Below are 22,575 nucleotides of genomic sequence, written 5' to 3' on the forward strand. Positions count from 1 at the left end.
CTTTTGCAGTGACAGTATTTTTAAATTCACTGACACCCAAATTCTATGTGGCACTTACAGGAACATCTTCTTTGATATCAGGACTAATATTTGTAAGTAGTTTCCATTTCCTTCATGATTTGGTATTTATCTAAAGATCAAATTTCGGGGAATCCCTGGGTGGCTCAGCGGTTTAGCGTCTGCCTTCGGCCCAGGGCGTGATCCTGGAGTCCCAGGATTGAGTCCCACATCGGGCTCCCTTCATGGAGCCTGCTTCTTCCTCTGCCTGTGTCTCTGCCTCTCTCTCTCTCTCTCTCTCTCTCTCTCTCTCTCTCTCCCTCTCTCCCCCTCTCTGTCTCTCTCTGTCTTTCATTAATAAATAAAATCTTTAAAAAAATTAAAAAAAAATAAAGATCAAATATCTTCATAGTTACCATAATTACACATACTTAAAGATTAGCATTCTCAATATGTGTTCAGAATTTGAAAAAAACACTGCATCTTCCTCTCCACTTTGAGAGACTGGCAGTATTTATTTTTATATGGAATACTATTGCATCCTGGAAAGGGTAAGGATTGGAGGTGGGTTCCCAACTAAATGCTTGCAGGGCCCAGTTTAGTAACGAAAGTGAATAAAATAGGCAGAGTGTAAAAATTAAATTCCTTTTTTACATTTAGGACTGGCTAGTCTGAATAACGCATGGTCCTTCTGGAAAGGGATAAAGCTAGTTGTTGCCATATAGATTTGCAAACCACTGTTATGAGATCTTCCAATTTTTTATATGATTTTGAAAGAATCTGGATGCAAGAAGTTTTTATATAAAAGGCTCTCATTATTTTAATCTGGGCAACATCGGGCAGACTAAAAATTTGCGTCTTGAATTCAGCTAATAGGTTGCCAGTTATCTTCTCTGGAATGTTTAAGAGCAGAGTATTGGAGCCAAGCTAACCATCACTTTATTTATTTATTTTCTAACTGTGAGAAGGAAATTTTTTTTAATTGAAATATAGCTGACATACAGTATTAGTTTTCAGAACCATCACTTTGTGTCACTTTGAGTAAGTTAATTAACTTTTCTGAGCTTCAATTTCCTCTTCTATAAACTGGGGATGACGGTATGAGCTTCATAGGATTATGAAGAACAAATGAGATAATGTGTGTAAGAGCTTTCAATAACATGGTAGCTAGCTCAGAGCACTTAATGAATTTTAGCCATTATTATTCTGGAAGTCTTGTAATGAAACTTGTTTAACCTCAATTCAGCTTTTCCTTGTCTTAATTGAGTGAGCTATCATTTTCAATTAAGAAATTAAAAAAATATATATATATAATATATCTCTATTAACTAGAACTAGTGTTTCTTAGTATGCTGCTACAGTATAAAAATCTTAGGAAGTATGACCTGCATGACCAATGTTTTTTTTTTTGTGTGTGTGTGTGTGTGTGTGTGTGCTTCTTTTCTCATCTCTAGATGGTGCTCTTCTATTATAGTAGAAATAATGGCATTTGTATTAGAGTGTTTTTTGTTTGTGGTTTTTTTCTTTTTTTTTTTTTTAATAGGGACTAATACTTGGCCATTTTTTAAAGTGAAATACTAGACAAGATAGGGATTTTCTCTTGACTTAGAATTACTGAGGAATTTAGGATGAAAACTATGTGGTAATATAGTCCAATTAGTTAAAATTTACTGATTATAAAGCCCATTCATAGTTAAGCATATTTTAATATATTTAGTCAATAGCATGTAGAAATCTAAATAAAGAGAATGATCTATCTTTAAATAACTGATGAGTGGAAAAAGCACTAGTCTCAGAACCAGAAGATGTAGTTTTGAGTCTTAACTCTGCCACCTTACGATCTGATAACTTTGGGCAAGTCACATAAATTTTCTGAGTCTTAACTTCCTCATTTGTAAGAAGGAGAAAAGCTTACACATATATATGTATAAAACACAGTATGTGTAATATATAAAATAGTTCTTCACATTTGTTATTGTTTTTAAACTAGAATTTTAAATTTACAAAAATTAAGAAATTCATATTGTAATAGCATTGTATGGTGATGGTACGTACATTTGTGGTGAGCATAGCATAATGTGTAAAGAAGTCAAATCACTGTATTTTACACCCGAAACTAATGTAATTGTGGATCAACTATACTCAAATTAAAAAACTTTTTAAAAAGTAAATTAGGCTCAGTAAGAGATTAACAACAGTAGCCAATAATAAAATAGACTTGTTATAACAATATACTGTAAAGAAAATTAGAAAATTCAAGTAGTGTTTTAAAGGTTAAACTGTGTCATGGCCCTTACAATATCGGTGAGTTTTTATTAGCAAAAGTTATTATGTTTATAATTTTTTTTTACTCCCTGAAATGAGGAAGCTAGCTATACTGTTTGTGTTACTTCTATCTGAAGGAGTAGAGGACAGAGTGCTTGGGAGCTTGAAAAAAGCAATGAAGCCAGTTGTTTAGCTAATTATTACAAGTGAAAAGATTACTTGGAAAGGAAAACTCAGGATCCAGTGGGAATGCATATAATACTGCTTTCTGTTCTGTTTAGTCAGGAAAGATTCCCTAAGTATCTGTCATTTAAGCTGAAACCCAGAAGAGCCAGGCAAAGGTAGTTGAGAATGCTAGTGTCCAAATATGCAACATTCATAGGCTAGAGATCTTTCTTTCTTTCTTTCTTTCTTTCTTTCTTTCTTTCTTTCTTTCTTTCCTTCCTTCCTTCCTTCCTTCTTTCTTTCTTTCTTTCTTTCTTTCTTTCTTTCTTTCTTTCTTTCTTTCTTTCTTTCTCTCTCTCTCTCTCTCTCTCTCTCTCTCTCTCTCTCTCTCACCCAACATGGGGGTAGTAAAACCTGGAGATCAAGAGTCATACACTGTACTGACTGAACTAGCCAGACACTCCCACAGAACATCTTTTGATTCATCTTTCATAACAGTGATAAACCATGAAAACATAAAGGAGTGAATATCCTGATTTTTAAATGTTTCAATATGAGAATCAACCTCTTAACCTACATTAATTACACTGCCAAATATTGGAGTAATACTTCATTATTCAGAAGACACTTAGAGGGTATCCCTGGGTGGCTCAGCAATTTAGTGCTTGCCTTCGGCCCAGGGCGTGATCCTGGAGTCCCAGGATCTAGTCCCACATCAAGCTCCCTGCACGGAGCCTGCTTCTCTCTCTGCCTGTGTCTCTGCCTCCTTCTCTCTGTGTCTCTCATGAATAAATAAATAAAAATCTTAAAAAAACAAACAACCCCCCCCCAAAAAAAAGGCGCTTAGGATTCTTAACCATGTTTGATAGACAGGACTTTGGGGTCTAAGAGGCTAGAGATGGAGTGACTTAACCCAGAGCACACAGGAGGACTGGAGCCAAATGTGGGTTCTCTAACTCTAGTCCAGTGGTTAATCCACCATGCTAGTTGTTTCAAAACTGTTTTTCTTCTAATTATGCTACAGATGGAATAAAATGACAATGTAACATAACAGAGTTAACTTATTTACAGATTAAATGTTCTTGCTGGTTTTTTGTTTAAGTAATCTCTATAACCAATGTGGAGCTCAAACTCCCAACCCAGAAACCAGCAGTCCCATGCTCTCTCCCGACTGAGCCAGCCAGGTTCCCCTGTTTCTTGTTGTTGTTTAAATATTTAATTTACAGATATATTTCTTCTAGTTTTGCCTAAGGTTGTCTAAATTTCATAGCAAAGCTATAAACAATGATTTTATTTTTGCCTGGCATGTGTTATTGGGGAAATCTTTTGTTTCTCTTTTTTTTTTTTTTGGAAGGAGAGTACATTTAAAACACTGAATTAAATGGGAACATCTTGAAAGAATGTTTTAATTTGATCTCATATATCTTCTGATAGTTCTGTTTCTAGTTAAGCATTTTTTTTGTTTGTCATAGATATTTGAATGGTGGTACTTCCATAAGCATGGCACATCTTTTATCGAACAAGTATCTGTGAGCCATTTACGACCACTGATGGGAGGAACAGAAAGCAGCATTTCAGAGCCAGGTTCTCCTTCTAGCAACAGAGAAAGTGAAACCAGCAGACAGAATTTGTCAGGTGACTAATACGTTTTCAGAGCTGTATAGTTAAGATTATGTTTGTCTGGGGGAGATAGAAAACTCACAACATAGAGGTTTGTCTTTCATGTAAATATAGGTAATCTACAGCTGATATAGAAAGCAATGATCATCAGTGACTCAGTCTCTCATTTTGTTAGCCTCCCATCCCCAAGTGAATTTTTTCCTTGTGGTCCAAGATAGTTGCTCTGGTTTATGCCATCATATCCACATTGCAATCAGCAAGGAAGGAGACTAGGCCAGTAGTCTTTCTTTCCCACAGCAGCCAAGGATACTTCTCAGTGTGTTACATACTATTTCACTTTGCTTCCTACTGGTCATACCTCTGCCACATGGCCATAAGTACCTATAAGAGAAGCTAGAAACTGTAACTATTTTCTCAGCATACATATGCTCAGCTAATAACTGGGAGATCTTATTAGATAAAGGAGAGAACAGAGACAGCCATTTCTGCCAACATCACAAAGGTAGGAAATATACTTTTTATTCTCAACATATTTATAAAACCATCAAAATCTCACTTATTCATATATAAATACTCCATTGTCACACTTTAATTGTAGGCTTTTCTTCTGTATGTATCCAGTAATACAAGGTAGATACTATTAATGATGTGCAATTAGGAAAGTAAAAATTTGAAGGCCAGATAGAAGTGATATTTTTGGACTAATTAATTTAATATCAGCTAAATTCATATAGTAATAATGCAAATGACTTAATTACATAGAGTGCCATAATGTCTTGTTTGTTCAGTAAACCTAACCACTGGAATTCTATTAGTTTAGTAGAAAAATACTGCTACATCTTTTTAGATGTGGTCGGGAAAAATCTCTAAGAAAATGCCATTTAAGCTGAGCCCTGAAGCGTGAGTGGTTGTTGACCAATAATAGTAGGGATGGAATTAGCAGCCATTCAAGAGTACAGAAAGGAATAATGGTACTTTTCCTACCCCTTTTCTCCTCTTTCATAAAATAATTACAGAACTCCTGAGAATAAGACATATTAAGGTGAATATGACATAGCTCTGTCTTCAACAACCTAGTTTAGTATGTAAATAATTATTACGACAATAATGCATCATATGGTCTTATTCCCTATTGTGAGATTGAGTATATTATTGCATACGGAGAGTGAAGACACTCCTTATCCTGCACTCTAGCCTAACTGGACTGTGTGATTTTTATGACACTTCCTCTCCTTAGAATGTTCTTTATCTGACAACCTTTTACTCATGATTTTATAATGATTTTACCAATTTTGTTTAAATGTCACCTCCTTTCTAAAGCCTTTCCTGATTTCCCCAGAGAAAAATTAATCACTTTCTTTTTTCTTCTCTTGAAACAAAATATATCTCTTTATTTATTCATTCATTCATTCATTCATTCATTCATTCATTCATGAGAGACACAGAGAGAGAGAGATAGGCACAGACACAGGCAGAGGGAGAGGCAGGCTCCATGCAGGGAGCCTGACGTGGAACTCATCCCGGGTCTTCAGGATCACGGCCTGGCCTGAACGCAGCGCTAAACTGCTGAGCCACCTGGGCTGCCCACAAAATATATCTTTACTATAGCACGTATCACACAGTATAGGTGGTAGTTTACATGACTGACTCTCATGTAACATTTCATTCATTTAAACAAGTTAGTTCCAAATGCCGTGCTAAGCTCCAAGAATACAAAAATGCACTTGATCTTAGCCAAAAGGCCTAGAAGCCATCCAAGAATACAAAAATGAACAGTGGTAAGAGCTCATATTTTACTTATTTATTTTTATTTATTTATTCATGAGACAGAGAGAGAGAGGCAGAGACACAGGCAGAGGGAGGAGCAGGCTCCATGCAGGGTGCCCAACGTGGGACTCGATCCCAGGTCTCCAGGATCACACCCCGGGCTGAAGGTGGTGCTAAACCACTGAGCCACCTGGGCTGCCCAAGGGCTCATATTTTAAAAGGAGAAACTAAAAACTAAATGGATAATCACATTGTGATATGTTAAGTGCTGTAAGTGAATTATGAACTAAATGCTATAGAAATAGAAATAGGAGAATAATTAGGGTTAGTTGTATGCTGTGTGACAGCAGGGGTGATCCAGACCTTAGTCATCTTTGTGTTATTTGGCTAGCACTATGCATAGCATACAGTGACTATATAATAAATGTTGGTGAGATTAAGATTTAACTGCGGTTGATTAAGCTAACTCATTTCACTTTTTTCCCCCTTTGTTTTTTAGAATGCAAGGTATGGAGAAACCCTCTAAATCTTTTCAGAGGAGCAGAATATAGGAGGTATTACATTTTACTTTCAGTTTAATTATAGCATTAGTTTTGGAGTACAAGTATTATGGAAACATTTGTTTTTTTTTAAATTTTTTTTAAATTTTATTTATTTATGATAGTCATCACAGAGAGAGAGGCAGAGACACAGGCAGAGGGAGAAGCAGGCTCCATGCAGGAAGCCTGACGTGGGATTCGATCCTGGGTCTCCAGGATCGCGCCCTGGGCCAAAGGCAGGCGCTAAACCACTGTGCTACTCAGGGATCCCGGAAACATTTGTTTTTTTTAAAACACATCACAACCCTTCTAGTTGGAGAAACTGATATATAATAAGGTGAAATGATTAGCCCAAGCTCTAGTTGGCAACATCTTCACTGTATTTACTTTTATAATCCTGAGAAACATTGCTTCAAACCATATGTTTGTCATAATAGTAAGTATAAATTTGGCTCCTGGTTTTGGCAAAAAGCCTTTTCAGAGAATTCATGAGGTTAAGAAGTACAAATGTCAACATATTCTTATGCATATATGCTCAATTTCAAAGTTTATTTGAGGACTCACTAGAAAATACCAATCTGAATGTGAATATGAACTCATTTGTGCAACAGTACACGATACAGTAATTTTATATTGTATTTTATTTTTTAAAAAAGATTTTTATTCATTTTAAGAGAGCAAGTGTGCACACATGTGCATGGGGAGGGGCAGAGGCAGGGGGAGAGAATCTTAAGCTGACTCCATGCTGAGGGTGGAGCCCAGTGTGGGGCTTGATCTGGCAACCCTGAGATCATGACCTGAGCTGAAATCAAGAGTTGGTTGTTCAACCAACTGAGCCTCCCAGATGTGCCCCTTGTATTTTATATTGCCTTTTGCTAGCCACATTACTGTTTCCATTTCTCTTCTGGTTTTAACCCTAGATGAGGAAACAGCTTTTGACATTTAAGCCAAGGATACTTAATGAGGGCTGTGTTTTACCTGGAGGTAGACTGGGGCATGTTATTTAATTCACTGAACAAGAAACGTTAGGTGTCTACTATGTACAGCCACTGTGCAAAATGATGGGGATACAGGATCAAGCAATAATCCCTGTGCTTAAGGACTTGATAGTGTAGGATAGTAATATCCTGGGAAGGGACAGTTAGGTTTTTATGAGAAATGCCTTTAGTCTGTATTAAGGGATTCTGAAAGAAACAAGTCCTTTAACTTGTCACTTCATTTGTTGAAGTAAAAATCTTTTAGGCTATTTCTTATTGTATTACAGTGTTTACTTCACACAGATATATAAAAGAACTATCTTAATACCAAGAATTTATATTTCTTTTTGAAGGGTTAGTTTCTCTTAATATAAAAGTCTCAATTGCATTGATAATCTGTGTGTGGTTTTAGAAAGCTTGAAGTCCTATTGTAGTCAATCAACCTTTAGCAATTGTACAGAGCTCTGGTATGTAATTTCATTTGTTAGATTCATTTCAGGCTCTACTTTATGGCCCAATTTTTGCTTTTACTGAGTCTTTTTTTATTTGCTTCTAATTAAGCTCATTAATGTGTATTATATTTTTTAACTCCTTTAAATCATTTTGGGAATAATGTAGATTGTTAATAAAGCTTTTTTTACGAGTTTGGCATATGTAGCAAAACTATGCTAATTGAACAAGGATCTACTTTTTCTTTATGGTAATTTCTCAAAATAGCTTAAAAACTTTAACAATGCAACTTCTACTATTAAATTAAAATCTTTTATCATATACATATAAAATACTTACAATGTGCTTTTAAAATGCTTTTTTTGGACTTCAAAATGTATGCATATTCATTGTAGAAAATTGAAAAATGAAGAGATATATCAAAAAGAAGGTAAAAAAAATAATAAAGTAAAAATCACCTTTCCTAGCACCAAGTGATATCTGCTATTACTATATTCATCCAGTATCCCTTCTATATGCATGTATAAAAACAAAACTGGGTATCATTATGTGTATATAATTTTATTTATTTATTTATTTATTTATTTATTTATTTATTTATTTATGATTTTTGTTTATTCATGAGAGACACACACAGAGAGAGAGACAGAGACATAGGCAGAGGGAGAAGTGGGCTCCCTGCAGGGAACCTGATGTGGGACTCTGTCCCAGGACCCTAGGATCATGCCCTGAGCCAAAGGCAGACACTCAAATGCTAAGCCACCCAGGTGCCCCTATTGATTTATTTTTAAAGATTTATTTATTCATGAGAGACTCAGAGAGAGAGGCAGAGACACAGGCAGAGGGAGAAGTAGCCTCCATGCAGGGAGCCTGATGTGGGATTTGATCCTGGGATATGGGATCACACCCTGAGCTGAAGGCAGACACTCAACCACTGAGTCACCCAGGTGTCCCTGTATATAATTTTAGATCCTTTTTTTTTAACCCAAAGAATGAATTTTCCACAGAATTTCTTCATACATGAATTGCTTTTTTTTTTTTTTTTAGAAGGGGGAACAGAGAGGCAAAGAGAGGGGGAGAGAGAGAATCATAAGCAGATGCTCCACTGGGTGTGGATGCTGACAGGGGGTTCAATCCCAGGACCCTGAGATTATGACCTGAGACCAAATCAAGAGTCAGATGCTTAAAGCCAACTGAGCTACCCAGGTGCCTCTTCATACATGAAATTTCTTCAAAAACATGATTTTTAATGGTTGTACTCTATTCTGTTATATGGAGGTACCATACCTTTTTTTTTTTTTTAAGATTTTATTTATTCATGAGAGAGAGAGAGAGAGAGAGGCAGAGACACAGGCAGAGGGAGAAGCAGGCTTCATGCAGGGAGCCCCACTTGGGACTCAGTCCCCGGTCTCCAGGATCACACCCTGGGCTGAAGGTGGCGCTAAACCACTGAGCCACCGGGGCTGCCTGGAGGTACCATACCTTACCTACTGCTCCCTGTCTGGGTCACAGATTATATTTCACAGTCAACATTTACACTAGAGGGGTATCATTATATATAAATATTTAGCCTATGATATTAAATGATGATTATTTCCTTAGGGCTGGTTTGTAGTACTGAGATTAGTTTTTTTATTTTTCCTCTGTGCTTTAATATATGTTTTTTTATTATGGAGATTTTCAAAAATTAAAAAGTAGAGAGAATGGTATAATAGAATTCCACATACCAATCCCCTATAGATATTTCTAAGACTCCTAATATATATTATCCAATTGATTTTTGGAAAGAGAAATGTAAATGTCAACTTACATTTATACCAGCATTATATGTGAGTCCATATTCCACCTCATCCTCAACAACATATATTTACCATTTGACAGATGAAAAGTAAAAATTTGTTAATTTAATTCACTATTTGTTAATTACAAATGAGATTAATGACCTTTAAAATGTACTTGTCAGTTTGTTAACTTGCTGTTAATTTTTGTGGGTTTGAGGGGGATATGAAAGTTTAAGTTTCTAATTTAGTAAAATCAGGAAAAAGTTTCTATTTGCTTCATGCTTTTAAAGCCCTTTACCATTTTGACATCTAGTAAAAGTCCACCTATGTTTTCTTCTAGTTTCTTGTAGTTTTACTTTTAATAATTCTAATTCACTGAGAATTTAAGTATATTTATTTAATAAGGTAGGTATCTAAGTCAAATTGTTTTATCCTTTCATATCTAATTTAGAAGCACTAGTCTGCTCTTTTCCCTTTTGATTTTTGATGTTTTATTGTCATGCTCTAAGTAGTTTATATAGGTTTATCTCCTGTTTTTCTGATAAAAAGCTGAAATTGATAATTATAATATGATAATCCTGAAATAGAATTTGTAGCAGTATCTTTTTGCACTTTAGTATCTGTTATAGCAGGTAGATGCTCTCTCATGTTCAATATACATATTTTCTGTGTTTTGGTAAAGATACACTTGGGTGACTGGTAAAGAGCCACTTACATACTATGACATGAATTTGTCAGCTCAGGATCATCAGACCTTTTTCACGTGTGACACGGACTTTTTACGTCCTTCAGACACAGGTATGTGTCATATCTGTTCATGGGGTAAACAGTGGTGATGAAAATTATCTTAAAAATTTTTTATAGTTACTTATACAAAATTATTTGGCTTTGAAGTTGTTTACATCATAGTTAAGAGACCCAGATTAGATTGAAACTAATTATGGAAAAAAAAGAAACTAATTATGAATGTTATTACACTACCTATCCTTCTTATAAGAAGTTTATTTTATGAATGTATGAAATTGTTTCTTTTATTACTGAAAAAACCTTTTAGATCAAGTACAACTGCTCATGCAGAAAACAGTATATCCAGTTTGGCCTGGGAAATTAATGCATGCAATTATACATAAAAGAAGACGACAAAGTAACAAAGTATAAACATGGGAGCATGGCATGTAGATTAAAATGGAGTATATTTTATCACTGCTTAGATGGAAAACCCTGGGAAGACAAGAGCTGTGCACATTCCTTAAAGAGCATAGTTAAAAAAAAAAAAAAAAAAAAGAGGATAGTTAAAGAATGTACATAGTTCCTACATGGAATACTGTGATAATCAGGGCTCATTCTGTACAGAGTTTATTAGGGTACCATGTACACAAAGGTACTAATAAATATTACTGATATTAATAACAAAAAATGAAGTATATTTTATCCCAGTCATAAGCTAAAGGTGCATATAAAGTAGTGGAAGATCATAGAATTGTCTATGCTTAGGTCTCTTTGAGTGTTCTATGTAGAAGACAGTATTGAGACTCTTAAATACATGATTAAAGACAGGGATCTTTATCACTATCCTTTTACTTTGAATGCCCTCTCATTTCTTATCTATCCTCCTTCTTTCATGCTTCCTGCTTTTATCCTTAAAGATGCAAATTAAAGTCACATTCTGTAGGTACCCTTCTCTCAGAACTCCAGAGTGAAACACTTTCTTCTCTGCAGTACTGCAGTACTTAGTCCAAGGCTCACTGAAACAATTCTAGTTAATTTATTCAACCACAAACATTTACTTGTTAATTTTATCATGTTGCTTTAATGTTTATCTTCCCTAATAGGATGAGAAACTTTAAGAAAGCAGGGACTGTATTCTCATCATCTTTGAATTGTTATTATCTAAGAGCACATTGCCTGGCATGCTGTAAATATTAATATTTATTTTTTGGTGAAAGTATCAGTGAATGACCTTGGTGTCACAGATGTCTTAAGCAATTTCACTAATAATAGCTAACACTTATATAAGACTTACCATGCAACAAGCACTGTTCTAAGCAATTTATATGAAGTACTGATTTAATCTTCCCAGTCATTTTATGAGGTAGGTACTTTTTTCAGCCTCAGAAATAAAGAAATGGAAAAAAGGAAGAAAGGAAGAAAAAGAGAAAGGGGAAAGAGAAAAAGAAAGAGAGAAAGAGAGAGAGAGAAAGAAGAGAGAAAGAAAGAAAGAAAGAAAGAAAGAAAGAAAGAAAGAAAGAAAGAAAGAAATAGAGGCAAAAGGGAATCAAGTAACATGCCCTAAGTAACCTAGCTAATAAATGATAAAGCTGGATTTCAAATTCAGGTCTGACTTTTAACCCCACTATATTACTACTATTTCACCATTACTACTACTTTAGTCACCATAGTGATTAGGCAAAAGAAAATCACCACTAGGGGTCTGAAAAATAGCTTGTTTTTCAGCTTTGAAGTGAATTCTTTGTGATCTGTATCTATTGGACTAAATATACTAAGTGTGGGTGATAGCAGGAAATCCAAGGATCTTTGGAATGGTTACATAAAGGGTTTACTTGCAAATAGAAAAAGGAATAGTTTTATGTTTATATGCTTAGTGTTTTTTTGTTGTTGTTTTTTTAAAGTTTTTTTTTTTAATTTTTTTATTTATTTATGATAGTCACACAGAGAGAGAGAGAGAGAGGCAGAGACACAGGCAGAGGGAGAAGCAGGCTCCATGCAGAGAGCCTGACGTGGGACTGGATCCCAGGTCTCCAGGATCACTCCCTGGGCTGAAGGCGGTGCTAAACCGTTGAGCCACCACGCTGCCCTAATGCTGTACTCTTAAAACATTTGTGTTCACATACCTCCTAAAGGAATTTTTAAAAACTATGTATCCCCTTCAAATATTTTTAACTTGACATCATAAGATTAAATTATTGCAAAGAATATGATTTTTAACATGCTGAAGGCTGTTACTAGAATGAAACTAGAATACCTTATATTTGAATGTATTTCAAGGAATCCAATGACTTGATACCCCCATTATCCACTGAAAAAGACATCAATTAATACTCTTTAGCCGTAGTAAATTTTATGTGAGTCTTTTTTCTTCTTGAACTCATCCATTTCCCACCCCTATTTGATTTTATTATAATTATTATATACTTGAGAGCCTTTATCAATGTTTTTCCACAATAATTTTTTTTGGGTATAACTTTTTTAGAATTTTAATTTCCTTTGATCATAAGGTTCTAAATGGTATCATGTACTTTAAACTTTAGTTATATTTTTCTCAAATCCTTGGAACTACGTATTTGGCTATTTCAGCTGTGGAAAATGTCCTCCATATAACCTAATTGACAGGGTAAGTTCTTATTTAATTCTGTCAACCAGATCAGACCAACTTTCTTTCTTTCTTTCTTTCTTTCTTTTTTTTTTTCAGACCAACTTTCTTTTTTTTTTTTTTTTTTTAAATTTTTATTTATTTATGTATGATAGACACAGAGAGAAAGAGGCAGAGACACAGGCAGAGGGAGAAGCAGGCTCCATGCACCGGGAGCCCGATGTGGGACTCGATCCCGGGTCTCCAGGATCGCGCCCTGGGCCAAAGGCAGGCGCTAAACCGCTGCGCCACCCAGGGATCCCTCAGACCAACTTTCTGACAGAAAAGTCTGGCTTCAGTTTTCAGGTCAAACATGTTAACATGCATCCCTATGGCAACCATTTCTCTTCTGAATTTAGATTCTAAGATAGAAAGATAGATAACTCTTAGAGCTTTACCTAGAGCCTATCACTTGGCCAAAAGAAGATTCCACCCCCTCTATTATTCTATACTTGTGCCCCCTTTGCCTTGCTATGAGGGGACTTTCTGTTAGGAGCAGCACATTCTTTGATATAAGGGGGGAAGGGATGCTGATAAATGGAACTAATAAAAATTGTTATCACTCCCTTTCCACACTACAATATACTTGAATTCAAAGCATCCAGGGGCCAGAATAATCTTATTTCTGATGCCAAGCTTCACAGTTAAATAAAAGGAATTCCTATTGTAGATGCCTTGACAAAAAATGACTGCCCCCAGACCCAAACTTTGAATTGCCCTTTTGGCATTTGGAGACTTTTTACACTCTGGGGAATGCACCTTGGAAAGATTCAGGATGGATGAGAAGTAAGTGTTTTTTTCTGTAAAGTAAAAGAAGGGAATCTTTGGGGGGTGGGGAAGCAGATGTTGAGTAGGAAAGGGAAACCAGTACAATGAATAGAACAATCAGAAGAACATTCTTCCAAGTAGATAAGTCCTTGGAAAGAGCAAATAAAAAAGTTGAGGCTTTATAAATTGGTTCTCTTAAAACCGCACATACTATTTTGGTCCTTCCAAAGTCTCATGTACTTCTACAGGTATGCATAATTCCAGCTAAATACTGAGCTCAAGGACAGACTTTATCTGTAAATTGATCCATATTGATCTTTTCAGACACTTATATAAAAGTTAATGATTTATATCTGTAGTTTTGCAGTAAAAAATGTGTACATATGTGTGATGTGACAAATTTCTCTTGATTGTCATTAGTTACTAAGTAGATTCTATTCTCATCTTACTGATTTATTTATTTAAGACAGAAAACAAACATATCTTTAGGGCCAGCCAGCAGTGTTCTGTTGTATGTTTTTTCTTTTCTTAAGATTTTATTTTTAAATAATCTCTATACTCAGTGTGGGGCTCAAACTCACAACCCTGAGATCAAGAGGTTCATGCTCTACTAACTGAGCTGGACAGGCGCCCCTGGCCAGTGGTGACTTTTGAATAATTTGTTTTCATGGTATTTTCTCTTCAACAGGTAAGAATCAGGAGATTTGACATTAAAACCCAGATTTACACTTTTTGAAAGTTGGAAAATATGGTAAAACTGGACCTGCGTGTACACCTTGCAAAAATCAGTTAGACCTGTGACTCCCTCCTTTAGATAGTGCACATACTTTTAGTTTACACATTTATGTTTTCTGCTTTGACTTTGTAGGCATCTTCATTTATAATCCCTGATCTTGGGATTGGTTGTTTTCTTTTCTGCTTATTAGCATATTGGATTTTTTAGAAAATATTTTATTTATTTATTCATGAGAGACAGAGAGAGGCAGAGAGACACAGGCAGAGGGAGAAGCAGGTTCCATGCAGGGAGCCTGATGTGGGACTTGATCCCAGGACCCCGGGATCATGGCCTGAGCTCAAGGCAGAGTCTCAACCAATGAGCCACCCAGGCATCCCAGGATATTGGAATATTATTTAACTTTAAAAAATAGATAGATTTGATTGAATTGTGTTATTTTTTTAAGCATATCAAGAGCTCCTAAAGAGGACAGTTGAGCAGTTCTTTCTGCCCATGAGTCTTTGATAAAAACCACTTTTTTGCATCAGAAAAAAGAGGACAGTTGAATACTAAATCAGCATTTTCCTTTAACTTATTTCTAAGCCTTGTTTTAGAAAGAAATATAAGTTTTCTTCTTGAAGTTTATTTTCCCTTTCCCCTTTGGCTTGGAACTGCATTGGTTTTGAGGATTAATCTTGAAGGTGTGGATAGAGCAGTTGAAAACCAAAGAATATAAATAAGAAAAAAATACATAAACGTGGATCAGATGACCTTACTAGAAATAAAAGAAATGGAAATGAAGATGTTATAGTTTCCATGCATTAAATAAGCAAAGATTGATACCACTCAGTGTTGCTAAGTAAGGAAATAGTCACTCTTCTCCACTGCCTGAAAGATGTAAATTAAGTCTTATTAAGAAGAGTTTGGGAGGTTATCCAAAATCTTTTAAAAGATGCATACATTCTAATCAACCATTCTACTTCTAGAAAGAAATTATTTGGTCAAGTATGCAAAAGTAGATGTTGAAAGATGGTTATTATAGCATTCCTATAATTAGCAAACAATTTGATGTATCTTAATAATGTAAGAGAATTGCTTAAATAAATTCTGAGAGATACTTAATATACTAGAATACCAAATAACCATTTAAAATGTTGATGAAAATTTCAGTCTCCAAATTTGACTTTAAATATCATGTAACTTAAAGAAGAAAGCCCCATCATTAAAATTGGCAAGTCTAATATTATTCTTTAGTTTTCTGCAACTTTTAATGTTTGAGCAAAACCCTATTCATTACCTGGTTATTATCAGATGGTTGCTGACTTGCATCAATTTGTCAAGTTCAGGAAGCATTTACTGTCAGACAGCTGGTGACATGTTTGATATGAGAAATGTATTTTTGCTACACAAGGAGAATATATTGTCTTCTTTTCTAAGCCAAGACTAATATTTTGTTTCCAAAGGAAAACTCAAACATTTTCCACATTATTCTTGCTGGACAGTTGTAGGTTTTGTTCCAAAAGCAACATTCATAGATTGTCTGTTTTTCTTATCAAACTTGAGATAGGCCAGATAGTTTCATGAATCTACTTTGTTTGTTTAATTTTTAAGAAACTTACTATTTAGTATGAAATTTTATTTAGAATTTATTAGTATGAAACTTTCATTTTGGTACAGTACTTGGTAGCAAAACTAATATTCTTATTCTAGAGAGATCTTAATTCATGCTTTTGTTGAATCTTGGTAGAAACTGACATTTTCCAGAAATGTACTATATTCTAAATTAATTCCTTTTCCTACCTATAATTTTATACAGAATGCAAATTCAAATATTCTTCTTGGATTGAATCATTGATTAGACAAAGACTTTGTTTTTAAGTGTTTTGTATATTTTTAGCAGTTCCATAGACCCTTTTCAAAGTGATAAAAGAACTAGAATATTTCATATTGGTTATAATTTGATGTCACCCAATTTTAATATGCATATAGAAATATAAATGTTCAAGTATAATAATGGTGCAATTAACTGGATTAAATATCTTATATGTTAAAAAATCAGAGAAAGAATATATTTTTCTTATGTGAGACGCTTCCAAATTTAATGTAAATTTCTCATAAGATTAATGTGAACTAACACTCCAATTTCTTGTTTCTTATGTTTAAGAACATGTTATTTAAATCTTTGTTTACTCTCCTAGCTCATTCTTCATATGTTTTGCGTGAGATTATTTATGTTTACCATCTCATTTACTTTTTGAAATATTTTTCCTACAGTTATGCAGAAGGCATGGAGGGAAAGAAATCCTCCAGCTCGAATCAAAGCAGCCTATCAAGCTTTAGAATTAAACAATGAGTAAGTAAGTTTGAAATATACGGAAAGTAAGTTTGTTTTGAGGGAAACTCAGACAAATGATTTTATGTTATCTTTTGTCTCTTTCTAAGACACTTGGAGTCATTAGCAGGCCCTTTTTTTTGTATACTTGAGACAAATTTTGCAGTATTCATGGACATCTGTACTTTGATCCTGAAATTATGAACTTATCTATGCTTTTGAATAGAATTTATCCTAGAGATACTTTTTAAAATTCAGAATGCTTATCTAATTGGTGATAATTCTGGAGAGTTAAAAAGTACTAAAATACTTATGCCACCTTTTTTAAATTTTGTTTTTCATTTAAATCATTCATTTAAAGCATTTATTCAGTCCTGAGAACTTTAGTTGCTAATGGGTTCGGAGGCATGCGAAGAGGATTCAAAATAAGTAGAATGTAGCTCTAACTTTTTTTTCACTGTTGAGCATTTACTTTTCATAGCTCTTTGTATCAATTCTATATTTTGAAAAGGCAAAATGTAAAATCATAAGTTAATATTTAAGTACAACAGATCAATAAATATTAATCTGATACTAAATAAATGCCAAGAGTGAAAGTATGGCCCCAGTTGGGGTTAATCAAGGAATGCTTCCTGAATGATGTGAATTTAGCATTGTCCCCTGTATCCTTTAACAACACCCCCAAGATATATTATCATTATTATGAAGACTTTCCTAAGGTGGCGAAAAGTCATAAATTATTATGAAGATTTTCCTAAGGTGGAGATATATTATCATTATTATGAAGACTTTCCTAAGGTGGAGCAGTGTAGGGAACTCCCAAAGCCGTGTATCAACTTTATTGAAACTCTGGAAACTAATTAAAAGATTATAGCATCCTAGAGAATGCTTAATCAATTTGAAAAACAGCCAAATTTCTGTAAGAGAGCTTTGTTTTTGTTTTAACTTAACACTGGTCCCATCCCGACTCCTTTCCTCAGTAGCAGCCTTGAAGTCAAAAGTCTGCATTGTGGGTATAGGTTCCTGCTACCAGAGGAAATAGAATGGATCTTACTCTTAAAGATTTGTGCTTATTTTGACCTTTCTGGTGGCTCTCTGAAGGACCAGCTCAAAGGGCCTGCCTTTATTTGGGTTAATTCAGAATTTTCCCTGCATTGACTCAGCTACACTCCGGGGGCATTGTTGAAAACATTGAAAGGCAAATGCACTAGTCCCCGCTGCCCTGGGGCAAGGGATACAGGTAGGGTAAACAATAGACAAACCGGAAAGCTTGAGAGGAAAGGCTGAGGAATGAGATACTTTGGGGAAAAGGGTTTGAAAAACTCACATATTTCTGGGAATCTGAGTCGTCCCCCACACACCCAGGGTTGGGCACATGCTCAGAAGAAGCTTAAGAGGACCTGAGCTCTTATGTCTGTCTAAATTTCAGTTTCTACACAAAGTAAAGGCTAAGGCAGAGTTGTAAACTGCCTGACTGTTGAAGGTGTGCCCCAATACACACATACAGCTCATCTGCAAAGCCATGTGTTTTTGTTTTGTTTTTGGTTTCAGGTGTTTAAGGCAATCTCTATCAAATCACTGGTTGATGCATAAGCTAAAGGAGTAGAGGCTTCAGTAGTTACATATGATAATGAATACAAACTTCAGAAAATTAGTTCAGAAAGTCATTAAACAAATAACTAAAACAAGCCATGGGGAGGAGGGGGGGGAATCTAATTGCTAGAGTTACTACATTATAATCTTCAAAATTTGCATTTTTAAAAAAATATTTTATTTATTCATGAGAGACAGAAAGAGAGGCAGAAGCAGAGACACAGTCAGAGGGGGAAAGCAGGCCCCTTGCAGGGAGCCCGATGTGGGACTCGATCCCAGGACTCCAGGATTATGCCCTGGGCCAAAGGTGGGCGCTAAACCACTGAGCAACACAGGCGTCCCAAAATTTGCATTTTTAAGCAAAAAAAATTAGGAGACATACAAAGAAACAAAATATGCCCGATACACAGAAAAAAAAAAGGAAATGGATGAAGACTGTCTTCAAGGAAGTCCTCAAGACTGGACTTTCTAGACAAAAACTTTAAGTCACATATTTTAAATATGGGCAAAAAGGTAAAGGAAGTTATGTACAAAAAACAACAAAAAGAAGTCATGAGAAGAATATCTCACCTTTAGAGAATATCACTAAAGATCTAGAATCTAGAAAGAAATCTAGGGAAAAAATTTAGAAATCTAGAAATAAAGATCAAGAATCTCAGTGAACCCCAAGTAAGATATAATCAAAGACATTAGAGAATATCAGTAAAGCTCTAAAAAGAAATCTAGGAAAAAAATTTAGAAATAAATCTAGAAATAAAGATCAAGAAGCTCTGTGAACCCCAAGTAAGTTATAATCAAAGACATCCACGATGTGACACAGTATAATCAAGCTTTCAAAAACCAAGGACAAGTGGAGACTCCTGAAAGCAGCAAGAGAAAAGTGACTCATGGTGAATGAGGGATCCTCAATAAGATTAACAACTAAGTTCTCATCAGAAGCCATAGAAGCCAGAGGAGAGTGGGATGACAAAGTCAAAATTCTGAAAAAAAAAAAAGAACTGTAAACTAAGGATTCCTTATCTAACAAACCTCTCCTTCAAAAATGAAGGAGAAATTAAGCATTCCCAGGTAAACAGAAACTGAGAGAGTTCATTGTTAGTAGACCTATATTATAAGAAATGCTAAAAGGAATTTTTCAGGGTGAAATAAAAGAATACTAGACAGTCTTGACTTCACACAAAGCAATAAAGAATACCAGTAAAAAAATAATTACATATACAAATATAAAAGTTAATGTATTTTGGGTTTGCAATTCTTTTTTTCAATATAGTTTAAAAGACAACAATGTAAAACAATACTTATAAATCTATATTGATGGACATATAGTTTATAAAAATGTAATTTATGACAACAACATGGGGTGTAGGGAACAGGGAAGAGCTATAGAGGAGCAAAGTTTTGTATACTATTGAAACTAAGTTGGTATTAATTGGAACTAGATTGCTGTAAATTAAGATTTTAAGTATAATTGGGGGCAGCCCGGGTGGCTCAGGGTTTAGTGCCTGCCTTCAGCCCAGGGCCTGATCCTGGAGACCCGGGATCGAGTCCCACGTCGGGCTCCCTGCATGGAGCCTGCTTCTCCCTCTGCCTGTGTCTCTGCCTCTTTCTCTCTCTCTCTGTGTCTCTCATGAATAAATAAATAAAATACTAAAAAAAAAAAAAAAAAAAAAAAAAGATTTTAAGTATAATTGGTAATTGTTAACCACTAAGAAATAACTAAAAAATATGTAGTAAAAGATGTGAGAAGGTAATCAAAATGATATACTAGAAAATACCTAACACAAGTACTGCAGAAAATAAGGACAAAAAAGGACATATAGAAAAATAGAAATAAATCCTTCCTTAGTAATTACTTAAATGTAAGTAGATTAAACTCTACAGATAAAGGCATTGATTGGCAGAGTGGATTTAAAAAACAGTTCTACTATATGTTGTCTATAAGAGACTCTTAGAGACAAAGAAGTAGGAAGTAAAAGTATGGAAAAAGATATTCCATGGAAATAGTAACCAAAAGAGAGATGCAGTGGCTAAACTAATATCAGACAAAATAGACTTAAACACACAAAAAAATTTGACATTTATTTATTTGGGAAAGAGAGGGCAAGGGAAGGCGCAGAGGGAGAGGGACAAGCAGGCTCTCTGCTGAGCATGGAGACTAACACAGGGCTCAATCTCACAACCCTGATCATGACCTGAGCTGAAATCAAGAGCTGGACTCTCAACAGACTAAGCTACCCAGACACCCTGACAAAATTTTTGTAATGCAATTACATTATATAATGATAAAAGAGGTTCAATTCATCAAGAAGATACAACAATTATAAACTTATATGCATTTAATAACAGAGACCCAAAATATATGAATCAAAAACTGACAATTGAAAGTAGGAATAGATAGTTCAATGGTAATAGTTGGAAACTTCAACATACCATTTGAATAATGGATAGAATAATAAGACAAAAGATACAGTAAAGTGGAAGACTTGAACAACACTATAAACTAGACCTAACAGACATCCATATAGCAGTCTATCCAACAACAGAAGAGTATACATTCTTCTCAAGTGTACATGGAACATTCTCTAGGATATATCACATATTACAATATAAAGAATTCTCAGTAAATTTCAAAAGATGGAAATTATATAAACTATTTACTGCAACCAAAGTGGAATAATATTAGAAATAAGAAGGAAATCTGGAAATTTCACAATATTGGGATATGTGGAAGTTAGACAAGACTCTTAATGAGTCAAAGAAGAAATCATAAGGAAAAATTAGAAAATACTTTGAGATGAGTAAAAATGAAAGTACAACATACCAAAACTTTTGAGATAGAGAAAGCAGTGCTCAGAAGAATCTAAACACGTTAATAAGGAAAAAAAATCTCAATCAGGAACTTAAACTTTATACCTTAAGAAACTAGAAAATGAAGACCCAACTATACTATAAGTGAAAGGCAGTAATAGAGATTAGAGGGAAATAAACAAAATAGAGAATAGAAAACAATAGAATCAATGAGACCAAAGGCTGGTTTTTTAAAAGATCAAAAAAATTGATAAACTTTTAGCTAGATTCACCAATTAAAAGAAAGAAAAGACTCAGATTACTGAAATTAAGAATGAAACTGGGAGCATTACTACTGACCTTAAAAGCAGAATACAGTGAACAATTATATTTCTCCAAATTAGATAAATAAAATGGACAAATTTCTAGCAACACACTACAAAAACTGCCTCAAGAAAAAGTAGAAAATCTGAGTAGACCTATACTAAGAGATGGAATCAGTAATTTAAAAATATCCAAAGAAAACCCAGTACAAGATCCCTTCACTTGCAAATGCTACCAAGCACTAGAAGAATTAACACCAGTCCTTCTTAAGCTCTCCAGAGAACTCATTCTGTGAAGCAATATTACGCTCATATCAAAACCAGACAAAGACATCACCAGAAACAAAAATCATATTCTAATGCCTTATGTATTATGAATAAAGATGCAGAAATCCTCAACAAAATACCACATAGCAAATCCAGCACCATATTAGAATTATGGACCGTGAACAGTGAGATTTGTCCCAAGAAAGCAAGGGTGGTTTAATATATAAAAATCAGTCAATGTAAGATACCACCACATTAATAGAAAAAAGAACAAGAACCACATGATCATCTCTATTGATGCAGAAAAGCTATTTGACAAAATCCTACACTATTTTATGATAAAAACACTAAAAAGTCAAAAAGGAATTGAAGGAAACTTTCTCAAATTGATAAAGGGCATCTGTGAAAAACCCTTAACTAACTACATATTTACAGATGAAAAACTGTAAAGGTTTCTTTCAAAGCTCAAGAATAAGATAAGGGCATCTGTTTTTGCCACTTCTACTTAACATTATACTGGAAGTGCTATCCAGTGCAATTTGGCAAGAAGAGTGGGGGAAATGACTTCCAAATCAGAAAGGAAAAAGTAAAACTGTCTTTATTCACATATTACATGATCTTATGTATAGAAAATCTCATTGAATCTGAACACAAAGCCGTTAGAGCTAGCAGAAGAGTTCAACAAAGTTACTGTCCACAGGACATATACAAAACAAATAGGAAAATGGCAGAAGCTAGTCCTTCCTTGTATCCGTTGTACGTCTATACACTAATAGTGGACAATCTGAAAAAGAAATTTAAAAAACAATTCCACTTACAATAGCATCAAAAATGTTAAAATACCAGGATCCCTGGGTGG

The 22,575-nt window shown here is 34.7% G+C and overlaps 1 protein-coding gene across 3 annotated transcripts in view; it reads left to right on the forward strand.

The window, feature by feature from the left end:
* ST7L (suppression of tumorigenicity 7 like) overlaps window positions 1–22,575 on the forward strand; it is a 68,447-nt gene that overhangs the window by 1,982 nt on the left and 43,890 nt on the right. For 2 of the 3 annotated variants that reach the window (XM_055312410.1, XM_055312411.1), the window contains exons 2-6: window positions 10–92; window positions 3,900–4,062; window positions 6,314–6,368; window positions 10,244–10,359; window positions 16,689–16,767. In XM_055312410.1, coding sequence (XP_055168385.1) covers window positions 10–92; window positions 3,900–4,062; window positions 6,314–6,368; window positions 10,244–10,359; window positions 16,689–16,767 — 496 coding nt within the window. Of the gene's footprint in view, window positions 1–9; window positions 93–3,899; window positions 4,063–6,313; window positions 6,369–10,243; window positions 10,360–16,688; window positions 16,768–22,575 lie in introns of those variants that run through there. The other variant, XM_055312413.1, reaches the window with a different exon arrangement.

The sequence above is a fragment of the Nyctereutes procyonoides genome, unplaced genomic scaffold (genome assembly GCF_905146905.1).
Source record: "Nyctereutes procyonoides isolate TBG_1078 unplaced genomic scaffold, NYPRO_anot_genome, whole genome shotgun sequence".
Taxonomy (NCBI): domain Eukaryota; kingdom Metazoa; phylum Chordata; class Mammalia; order Carnivora; family Canidae; genus Nyctereutes; species Nyctereutes procyonoides.